This window comes from Garra rufa, chromosome 7, assembly GCF_049309525.1.
Source record: "Garra rufa chromosome 7, GarRuf1.0, whole genome shotgun sequence".
NCBI classification, from domain to species: Eukaryota; Metazoa; Chordata; class Actinopteri; order Cypriniformes; family Cyprinidae; genus Garra; species Garra rufa.
This window is the reverse complement of record NC_133367.1, coordinates 8,176,905-8,189,218: the sequence shown is the minus strand read 5'-3', so window position 1 is coordinate 8,189,218 and position 12,314 is coordinate 8,176,905. Positions and strand designations below refer to the sequence as shown.

Here is a 12,314-nt window from a genome sequence, read left to right as displayed (position 1 = left end):
ATATTTCTGGCGCAATTTGGACAACATATGATTGCGACCACCATGTCCTACTTCTTGGTGTATATGTCGCAAGAGAATGTCTGCAATGGGAAAATTCTTAGCCAAAATGGCTGGATGTTTGGATACTTCAGGCATTGATCCCCTACTTAATCGTCCTCCAACTCTTAAAACATCTCCAAGAATAGGACAAAGTCCATAGATATGGCTACTTTTCTTTATGCTTTCACCTCTTTTAATGCTATTAAGCTCATCAGGAAACATCTTTTCTTGAGAAAGTCTAATAATCTCTAATTCAGCCGTCTCTAGTTCTTCTGTTGAGAGGTGAGGATGTTCAAGTTGACCTTTAAAAATCTCCATTTCTTTTTCCAAAGAGCCATCTTGTTGTCCATTTAGGCCAGAATCAGCCAGAGTTAAGTTCAGTTGTTTCCTTTTTTGATTAAGAGACAAGAGTAGATTCTTAAATCGCAAAATCTAAGCCACCGCTTTTTTCAAACGGAACCAAGATGAAAAGCGATGAGTGAAACGTGCAATTATGTCATCCTCTTCTTTGAGTTGTGTGGAATTAATCTCTATGCACTTCTTGATTTCAACGTCACTTACTTCATATGTTTCAAGGTCAATGAGATTATCAGGCCACTAACTCTCAGAACAAAGCAGAAAAGCAGGACCTGATATCCATGTTTTATTCTCAAGAAATGATCTTACAGCTGATCCTCTCAAAGCAACATCAGCAGGATTGCTTGCAGAGCCTACATATCTCCACTGTGAGGCTTGCGAGGCCTTGAGGATTTCTGTCACCCGGTTTGCTACAAATATTCGAAATCTGGAAGTCTCATTTTTTATATATTTGAGAACAGAAGCACTATCCGTCCAAAAGACAGAATCTTGCAGCTCCAGATGCAACTCTCTCTTCCACAACACATCCATTCGGCTTGCCATGGTAGCGGCAATGAGCTCCATGCGAGGAATGGTAATGGACTTTGCTGGGGCAACTCTTGATTTTCCCATAATAAAAGCACAGTAGGATTGTGAATGTGCATTACGTAACAACAAGTATGTCACAGTTCCATATCCATCATTGCTCGCATCTGAAAAGTGATGCAACTGTGCAGTAGTGACATCCCCAAAGTTTGGAGGTTTCAAACATCTTGCAAGTTCAAAGTTTTCCAGATGGTGAAGTTCTTGCAGCCAACTAATCCATTTTTGAGCCACCAATTCAGGAAGGACATCATCCCATCCCAGATTTCCTTTGCAGAGCTCTTGTAAGATTTTCTTAGCGGACAAAACCACAGGACTTACAATTCCTAACGGATCATAGATGGAACTGATGATGGACAATATTCCTCTTCTTGTCAGAGGTCTATCTTTTAATACAATCTTAAACTTGAAGGCATCGGACTGAATACACCACTGTACTCCCAACACTCTCTCCATTGATGGAAAATCCCAATCCATGCTCAAGCCTTTCATGGTCTTTGCTCTTTCAGCTTCTGGTATTGCCTCTAGTACTTGACATCTATTGCTCATCCATTTTGTGAGCTTAAAGCCGCCCTTGGCACATATGGAAACAAGCTCATGATACAAAGCAATTGCCTTTTTAGTAGAAGTAACTGAAACAAAACAATCAACATAGAAGGAATGTAGGATTGTATCCACCGCAGCTAGGAGACGAAGTCGCTCCAAAGAGGTGCACTAGCATCCTAAAGTCAACTGGATCTTGACTGAAATCCCCTTCAGGCCACCAAAGAAACCGTAACAAATCCGCATCATCAGCTGGAACCTTTACTTGATGGAACATTGATTCCACATCGGCCATAATTGCTACTGGTTCCTTTCTGAATCTTGTCACTACTCCAACAAGTGAGCTGGTAAGGTCTGGTCCTTGCAAGAGTTTATCATTAAGTGATGTTCCTTGAAAACTCGCTCCACAATCAAACACCACACGGATTTTCTTCTTTGTTGGATGGTAGACACCGCGATGTGGAATATACCAGATCTTTCCATCACTACGCATCAACTCCTCTGCAGGAACTCTCTCTGCATACCCTTTGGAGACCATATCCTGTAGAAAGGCTTTATAATCAGCAAGAAAGGCAGAATCCTTTTGAAGTCTCCTCTTTAAATGTAGAACACGTTGTTCCACAATTTTTCGATTGTTTGGCATATGAACTTTCTCTTTCAAAGGTAAACCAATTTCGTAATGCTCATCTACAAGTTTGGCAGAATTTGTCACCATTTCCATAAATCGTTGATCTTCCTTTGAATAACCAGTTCGTTCATCTTGACTACATTCTGGGAAATCCATTTTAAATTGCTGTTGCCACACATCTTCCACATTCACTACTGAAATTCTGTTAACTGTGACTTCTGGCTGTGCACTTGATACTACATTCTCACCATCTGCAAAAAGTGGTCCATTCAGGTCCATCCCAACATGGTTCTGATTGCATAGGGCCCATCATTTACACTGCAGATTACCTCCAATGATTCCAATGCTTTAGGAACATTTGTACCTATGAGCAGCTCAATCCCAGCATCAATCTGAGGTAAATGAACAGTCTTTAAATGAGGCCATCTTTGAAGATCTCTTTCTCTGGGTATATTTCCTTTGTGAACAGGCATGCTTTCCTGGGTGTAAACTCGATGCAAATCACAAAATTCACTTCCATTCAAGCCAGCCACTTCCAATCCTGACAAAACATGGCTACTCACCACCTTTTCTTGCCCCATGGTTCTTAAAAGTATCCGCACTTTGGTTCCTGTAAGGTTAAGTCTTCTCATCAAATTCTCAGTACAGAACACAGCTGTACTACCTTGATCTAAAAAGGCATAAGTAGTAATAATATCACTGCCTTTCTTGGCTTTGATCTGCACAGGAACAATCGGGAGTTTACAGTCATAATCACCAGCCCCAGTCAGACCACTAGACACCAAAACATCATCCACTGTTGGTTTGGATTTCTTCTCAGTTACATCAGTTGTCCCTTTTTCTTTAGGAAAGATATGCAACAAAGTGGGATGTTTAAGTCCACAAACATCACAACAAAGACGTTTTCTGCATTCTTTGCTAATGTTCCCAATGCACAAACAGCCAAAACAAACTCCACTTTCCTTTAAGAAGCCAATCTTCTCCTTGTGGGGTTGTTTTCCCAACTGAGGACACATATCCAACATGTGTGCACCTTTACAGCAGAGACATCCTTTATCAAATCTAGTCTGTTTCTTTCCTATATTTTGCGATTCACATTCTTTGTTTATAGCAACACTGGTAGCAAAGCTGGTTCCTTTTATGCCAAAATGAGGATATGATTTAAGTTTCTTCACATTTCTATTCACTGCTCGTGATGGAACATCCTGTATATTTCCAAATATTGGATCGGTTAGGACTTTAACTTGATGTTCAAGAAAGTTAACAATATCCGTGAAAGAAACTCTGCAATTACGTCTTTCTTGGAGTTCACAAACAACACTTCTCCATTTATCTCTAAGTTTGTAGGGCAACTTTTTTATAATCGTCATCATATTGGTAGGCATGTCCAAATCATACAGATATTGCACTTCCTCCATAACATAACGCAGCCTCTAAGAAAGAGACTATATTCCTGTAAGGCATTAACATCTTCAGCTTTAATTTGAGGCCATGAAAGAGCTTTACTCATGTAAGCAGATGCAACTTTCTGTTCATTGCCAAAATGTTCTTGCAGCAAAGTTTTAGCTCTGACGTATCCCCTGCATGGATCAATATGCTGACAACTCTGTATCAACTCTCTTGGACGACCAACAGTATATTGCTCAAGGAAGTATACGCGGTCACTGTAGTTGTCTGTTTTACTTTCAACACTGTTTTCGAAGGCTCTCATAAATGCATGATATTTTAATGGATCACCATAAAAAACTTTCAGATCTCTTTTGGGTAAAGATGACAAACATTGCTGTTTTAACAATAGTGTTGTTATTTCATTTTGCTTTCTCATGATGCCCATTACATTACTTTCCTCTTCAGTGTTGGATTCAACATGTAAATTCAAAGCATTTCCACATGCCATCTGTTCCCCTGTTTGACCTCTAGATGGTTGATGCACTGGATAAGGCTGTGAAGGAACCCGTTGTTTTTCAAATTTCTCTTTAGGTTTTGCTCCCAAATTTCCAGCATCCTGCACCGATCCCTTCTCTTTTGTAGACATTTGAGGAACAAATGAGTTAGCACTGGCATGAAGACTTTTCGTTTTCTTTTGTTTTGGCTCTGAACTAGAATGTCTTCCTCCTGAATGACCCGATTTACTGCTTAATACACTTTGAGATTTCAGAACATTCAATTTAGCCATTTGAATTTCAATTTCTCCTTGAAGATTAAGTTGTTCTTTCCTTCTTCGTAACTGTTCCTCTTGATCCTCTAGTTCATGTTTCTCCTTCAAGAATTTTTGTTGTGCCCTTAATGCAGCCAACTCAGCCTCTGCTTTAAGACATACAGAAGAAATTGACGACACCCCAGATCTTCTTCCAACAACCGAACTTTGATTTTTGGATGATCTGCTCCCCACATTAGATACACTGTCATTGGGTTTAATGTCATCTTGCAAATTATCTGACACAACAATGGATGAAGCATGGACTGTGACTTGAGGAATGATATCTTCTTGTGTTGCATCAACATCAGAATAAACAGGAACACTATTCTCCAATGATTCTTCCGGACAACTTAACCAATGTTGCACAGTATCTTTAAATGTGTTGCTGTATTTCATGATGCTCAAAAACCATTCGTTTTGTTTTTCCTGTTCCTCTTCAGGAAGTAAAGGAATGACCATATCATGTTGCTTGTTGGCATTTTCACAAAGCTGAACAAGAGTTTTAAAAAGCATTTGCAACCGAGAGACATTTCCTTTTCTTGTCATCAGACTTTTCATCTCTGGAATCAGTCCTTTAATTGTATTTACATCTTTCTTTCGTTCCTTTTGAAGTCTTTCAATTTTATTGGCTAAAACCTTTGCAGTGAGTTTAGTTTCTCTTTTACTGCCATGCAGATCAAGGCCAGCGACGTCATCAACGCCCGCTTCATTCATGTTTTTGCGTTCCCCAACAAGCCAACAATATTTGTTCAACCAGATTCTCAAACATCACAGCGACATATAAACAACCTCTGTCAACTCTATAAACATCCTGACTTATTTACCACACTAAACAAACCAGCAAAAACATACTACAATAACCAGAGCTCTGGACCAACCCAACTGAAGCCAAACAAAACAATAACACTATCTCACGATCATCCCCAATGGATGAAACAGCGTACCAAATTCAAATACCGCGCGATCATCCCCAATGGACAAATATTGCGCTTTCTAAATACAGCACAGCCGAGTAACAAGAAGCCCAGCAGGCTTACCTATGTGGTGATTGTTTGCTTGCTTCTCCTAGGAACTTTGCCGATCGGTTTGCGCTGGCATTTCAACTTCTGCGGCTGTAGAATTCTCCCTTCCAAATGAGCAGAATCCTGTACTCCGCAACACGATGTAATCCTTTTGCTGCGTTTGCCGAGAAATGATTTCTTTGTTGACATAATGTAGCGGCTGAGAGGCTAAACAAGAATTCAATGCATTTGCGACGCAACAATAAAACATCCGTGAGGCAAAACTTCTCTTGGTTGTTCTGATTTATTGTACAGACTGAAGATATCAAGTTTTGTTATATTACGTTGTTGGTCAACAAAGAATACATCGTCCCTGCTCACCCCCTCTCCTTCCCAACTCTAATTGAACAGGTGATTAATATTCCCAATTCCACATAACCCGTGACTCTCCACCACGAACACGTGACATACGCAAAACACATTAACCCTTTCATGTCCACTACAATTACATAAGTTTCAAACACATAGATGCAATGCTACAATAAACTTTAATCTGACTGTAACTGCTGTACAGTATAATGATACTGTCTACTATTGTCAATCACTTTAGTCTCACAGATCAATATTCAAACATACTGTAGACTAAACAATTACAAGTCAACAACAAAGACAGTTTGCTTATAAAAATATTAGACTTTGCACATGTGTTTATTTAATGAATTAACCTATTTCCTTAAACTGAAGACATTCAAATAAGTTTTGAAAAGGCAGTTGATTTGCTTTAGTGCTGCACTGATCAGGAAATTTGAGGCAGATACTGATCACTGATTCTTAAAATGCTCTTCTTCAGTTTTTACAATGTATAGTATATGCTGCACCAAAATTAGACATTTTACATTTTGAGAAACACAAACTTTAAATTAAAAGCAGTTATGAATAGTTGTCAAAACTTCAAAAAAATTACAACTTAAATTGAATTTATAAATTAAAAATATACATGTATATTCATAATCTATGACAAAAATATATTACAAACTAAGTTAGTGGATAATTCAGTAGCAAAAGTTATTTTAGAAAAATCAGTGCACAATATTAATAATTTTATAAATTCAAACATTTTGTGAAAAAACATTGAGTGGGGAACAAATAAATGTGCAGCACTGAATCTGGTAAAATGTTACTCATAGCTATTTGCATTGTTGTTATAAAAGGCATTAATGAAAAACTATATATTTCCACATAAATATAAATACTATAAAATTGAAATATTTTAAATGAGGCATCAACATACGATAGATAGGACAAAACAGTATTTGCATCCGATGTGCAAAATGATGTGCTTGAAGCAACACAGAGTCACAGCACACAACTCTTGACATTAAAAAGTAGAAATCACAAAGGGAAGAGATATTGATGTGTGGTGTATTATATCTGTGCAACAGTTTGTTTGTTTTTAACAGTTTTACATTTCAGTGAATGTGCAAGTTAAAAACTAGTCTTTGTTACGCTGTGTTTTGTTCAACAGACATCTGGAAACATGATTTAGAAACAACAAAAACAGCCATATATTTGCAAAATCATAGTCATTTATCTATAAATCAATAATAATGGGAACACTGAATGATCTTGTAGAGAGTTTTATGGAGCTGACTGTTGTAACTGAACACAACCAGAGTTTGAATTGAACAGAGAATGACTGACAGACGCAGCAGAGAAAAGAGTTTACATTAACTTTAGTGTAAGGCCTTGAATATCTGTATCTCACATTAAACTATCAAATAGCTTCAGAAAACTCAGAATATTGTGTTTGTATGCCTTTTGTTTGGTTTAATAGAAACAGAACAGTTCACACAATACTGGATTTAGATCGGCCCTGTCTGACCATTACACCCGCTCCAGCAAGAAATAGTAGTATCTTCACATTAGTGGCTCTTTGTGATGCTGAGAAAAACTGCTCTGACTCAAACTAATGAGGAAATATGATCAACTACAATAACAGTACTATTAAAAGTAATGTAAGATTGTGAATAAAGCAGCAATACTCACATCAGTGTGTTGAGTTGACAGTGTTTATCCTCCAGTAGAGCAGAGATCTGATTCACTCGTGTGTCTCCTAGTTCATGTTTACTCAGATTCAGCTCTCTCAGGAGTAACGGGTTTTTACCCACAATTCCAGTCACATACTGACAGCCTTCATCTGCAGCAGGACCCAAAAACCTGCAGAAAACAAGATGAAGCAAGCAAGAACAATTTAGTTCTGATTTAATGGTCCACTGCATCACAAAAATCATTACCAAAAAAAACCTTTGTTATTCTAAAATGATATCTAGTAATTGCAAACCTTTTCTTTAAACATTTAAATACACAAATATTTGAAAACAAATTCTAATAGTCACAGTTACTGTATAATAAATACTTTCTGCTGTCAAAAGAACGAGCTCTTATTCAGCATATAGAGTTATCGCCCCCCAGGGAAGTCCATTAAAAAACGCTTTAATGTGGCTTAATGGAGCTGAACGACCGGCAAAAAACTAATTTTGGTCAAACGTTACATATAATAAACACTGACACTGCAAGTATTTATTTTGTAACATCAGAAATTTGGTTTTAAGATACGTTAAACCACGTTAAGTTATTTCCTTATCTATGGGGGACGCTTAATGTGATATATTCACTTTATATGCGGAATAAGAGCTCATTCTTTTGACAGCATAGTATTTATTATAAGTAAAATTTGACAGAAGTTTGGTTTTCCCCAGTCGTTGTTAAAGTTAAACCATGTTAAGCTGTTTCCTTATGGACTTCCCTGGGGGACGATTACTTTATATGCTGAATAAGAGCTCGTTCTTTTGACAGCAGAAAGTATTTATTATAAGTAGCTAAAATTTGACAGAAGTTTGGTCTTCCCTGGTCGCTGTTGAGGTAAGTTAAACCATGTTAAGCTGTTTCCTTATGGACTTCCCTGGGGGACGATTACTTTATATGCTGAATAAGAGCTCGTTCTTTTGACAGCAGAAAGTATTTATTATAAGTAGCTAAAATTTGACAGAAGTTTGGTCTTCCCTGGTCGCTGTTGAGGTAAGTTAAACCACGTTAAGCTGTTTCCTTATAATGGGCTTCTATGGGGGAGAAAACGCTTAACGTGATATTCTTCACTTTATCTGTGGAATAAGGACTCGTTCTTTTGATAGTAATTAGTGTTTGTTCCAAGTAAGGTTTGACACAAATTTAGGGTTTCCTGGTCGTTTTTTACGTATAAGCCACGTTAAGCGTTTTTCACGTTAAGCGTTTTAGAACATCCCGGGTTGCTTCTGTACCGAGGTAAAGTTAGTTTTAGGTTTGACATTGGCTGGATATTTGCCTAGGCTGATTTAGGGACCGTCTGCAAATTTACCTCACTAAACAAAACGAAGTCCAGTTTTTTCATGTTTTAAAGGCTGTAGTACGTTTGTGGTTAAAAGGCTAACTTACTACAGGTCAAATTTTGCCAATTACCTCTTTACTGTACATACAGTACATAATTATATTAGAAAATAATTACTGTAATTTACCAAAAGGGTTTTTTCACGTTCCAGAACTTGTAACGTTAGTACTTTTGTAGTAACAAGACTGACTTTCTAGGGATTACATTTTGACAGCATCACCCTTACTGTAAATACAGTGCATACTTATTCTATTATTTAACCGTCAGTTATGACACGCAGCTCTAGCATTCTGCCTGCTTCAAATTAGACTCGGAGATTAAATAGTCCGGTAAGATCACATTTATTTGAATGAAACATAGCATTTGTTTCAGTAGATTATCGATAGACCAAGAAAGAGTGTGAAGGCAAGAGAGATGACAGTTGTGTGTGTGTGTATGTGTGTGTGTGTGTGTGTGTGTGTGTGTGCGTAAGTTACCTGCCTGCATGCTGTGCGTCCCTCTCTACAAACAGCAGTTTTACCACCTCGTTGCTGAGGAATATAATGTAGCGATCTAGTATCTAGGCTATTTTAATAAGAATCGCGGGCAAGCGCTTACAAGAAGTTTATGTATGTGCGCAGCACAACGCAATCTCTCTCTCTCTCTGTCTGTCTCTCTCTCTCTCTGTCTCTCTCTCTGTTTGCGTGCATCAATTTAAGCAGCGCATTAATATAGAACGGTGATTAAACTGATTGAGAACTACCTGTGCATTAAACGGTTTTACTGCACACCTGCCAGCCAATCAGAATCCAGTATCCAGACATTCCATGGAATAAATGTTTGTATAGCTCAGGTGTGAAGTTCCAAAATAAAAAACAGTTATTTATGTGTGGTTTATTGTATTTTATGTACAGTTTATTTATGTGTGTGTATAGCACAGGTGTGTATGCACTGCAGCTCCATAAAGTGTGCTGTACACAAGCTAACCTTTGGGTTAACGGCTCAGGAACAGCATGATGAATAAATCTTAACCACTGATTCCAAACAAAGCGGGTTTGCTTTCGCATCCAAACACAGCGTCTCCACAACATGACGACAACACTACAACTCACTGAAGACTCGTCTTCTCTTTGTGGAAACCTTTGGACAGCATTACGCTAATATTTCACATTGGGATGCAGACATTTGTGAAAGTAATATCTGGACTTCAGTCGAGGCATTTTAGTCATTTCTGGAAAATAAATCACTTTGCAGGAGACTATGACCTTTGAAACTCTGAAGATCTTACACGAACAGATACATTACACACTAAAGGAAAATGAAAACATTAAAAAGCATCATATGACCCCTTTAAATTAAGTGTGCAGTAATTTTATAATGTCTAAATGTACATTTATGACCTAAAAACTAAATCTAGTATTTACAAACCCAGTGCTGAAGAGCTGTAAACTGAGTCAAGATTGTAAATTATTATTCAGATTTTCAGTTCTCAGATATTTATCATCTATTGGCTACTTTTTAAATATTTTTGATGTTATATTTTAATTAGTAAGTTATGAAGCTCTGAATTTCTGCAAAGCATTTGTAAATATAAAACAAGGTTAGTTAAGGTTTTGTTTATTAAAGCAAACATGTGAAAGTCCATCAGTGTTTAAAATGATTGTGTGAAAACAGACTCAGTCTTACCTCTGTTTGTGTGAGAGACTCATCTCAGACGGAGAGTCCTTTCCTCGCTCCTCTGACATACTGCAGATAAACTGCCAGAGATCAGCACTGGGTTGAGAAAACTATCTGCTGTTCAGTTTGACCTGGAGATGATGATCCTTAATGAGATCAAGAAATATCTGGAGTTAGCAGCAACACAAAACACTAGATCAAATAAAGTCAGTTATGAACAAATGCATTGCCATGTAGAATAACCACATTCAGAAACACATTGGTTTTCAATAACCCCTTTTGGAAAACTTACTTGCAGTCTTGTCCACTAAGAAGAGCATTTATAAGTATTTGAAACGATCATTTTCTGTCCTTTAGGCAGTTTGTCAGCAATAATTCTCATATCTCTCAGACAGATTGGATTAAATACAAAAACAATGTCCGCGAGTGTTAAAATTAGTAGAGTCTGCGCTAAAGTTGTGTCTATAAAATGTTTTCTAGGACATAGAATGGATCAAATCCAATGAGCAACGCTTTGTTTTGCTATCTGCGTGTTTTCCGCAGTTACATTCGTTTTCGTCTTCTTCGTGGGTTTTTCTGGAGGGTTTGAACGAGCTGAACAGTTACTGCCACCTGCTGAACTGGAGCCTGATATTCACCTCATAAATTAAACACTGCTTTATTATTTCCCTTGTTCTGAACTGTTATCTGTGATGTTTATTGCAAATGTCACACATGCTGAGATGTGTATTTACTTCTTACTTTCAGTTATTTCTATTCATATTAGGGTGTAGTATTAATACTTATTCTTCAGTTTCTGCTTCTTTATGTTTATAGGCTCCATGTCCAACTGGTTTAGATTAAAGGCAATAAAGCTGTTTTCTGTATAAAAAGGGGGAAAAAGAAAAGACTAAACAATATGAATGCACAAATTCAGAAATAAATGTGTTAGCAGCAAATAACATGGTTTATCAGACTATAATGAAGTGCTGTTGAGAGATTTATGAAGTAGTTTGTCTCAGCTGACAGCCATGAAATGAGTTTTAAGTGTCAGTTTACAGCTGATCTGAAGACATCAACACAATGAATGAGTGAAAACAGGAACTATACATTAAATTAAATTCAAAGAAACTTGAAATAGTAACTAATTTGGGAAAAGATGATAAAAGCTGTATATCATAGTTTGAGATCATCACAAAAGGAACAGTAATGTTTGCAATCAAGTAATGTTTCTAATCATAAACCCAGGGGCGTCGTAGTTGGGGGAAAAGGGGGACTAAATTACCAGGGCCCCAAGTGTGGGGAGGGCCCCCGAGGATCAACCCCCCCCCTGGAACAGCCCCTTAGCTGAGTCAGTGCACAGGGCCCAGAACGATTCTAAGTTTCAGTCGTTGTTGTTAGTAGCATTGGCTTCTCATAGACAAGAAAAGTACAGTTTGGTCATTTTAGAGAAATCTAACCTATACAATGAGTTTTATATCATTGTGCTTTTAAACTGTCTTTATTTATTGAACCGCTGTAATGAAACCACACTTACAAAGATATTTAGTCAATATCCAGTGGGTTTTTATTCAAATGAAACTTTCCATTGGTGGACAAGGTCAAGGTTAGCAGTTTAATATTAACTTAACAGGTTCCAACAGGTTAAAATCAGTGTTCATTTTGTCATCAAATTATGATTTAGTCTTAGTCACAGTCTTTTGACTAAAATGTCATTTAGTTTGAGTCATATTTTAGTCATCTGGGTTGTTTTAGTTTTAGTCTACAGTAGATTGAGTGGGTTTAGTTACAGTTAGATTTCTCTAAAATGACCAAACTCATTGTATAGGTTTGATAATACAGTTTTATCATGATAGACACAGATTTAACTGCTGTGACACACAACATGTCTTTATATTCAAATTA

General features: G+C 37.3%; 1 protein-coding gene across 1 annotated transcript in view; it reads right to left on the bottom strand.

The window, feature by feature from the left end:
- The window catches only part of LOC141337902 (uncharacterized), a 52,450-nt gene that overhangs the window by 6,288 nt on the left and 33,848 nt on the right, over positions 1 to 12,314 (bottom strand). Inside the window, exons 11-14 of the mRNA XM_073843478.1 lie at positions 3,992 to 4,838; positions 2,713 to 2,990; positions 1,787 to 2,440; positions 706 to 1,551 (exon numbers count right to left, since the gene is read on the bottom strand). Of these exons, the coding sequence (XP_073699579.1) occupies positions 706 to 1,551; positions 1,787 to 2,440; positions 2,713 to 2,990; positions 3,992 to 4,838 (2,625 nt within the window). The remainder of the gene's footprint in view (positions 1 to 705; positions 1,552 to 1,786; positions 2,441 to 2,712; positions 2,991 to 3,991; positions 4,839 to 12,314) is intronic.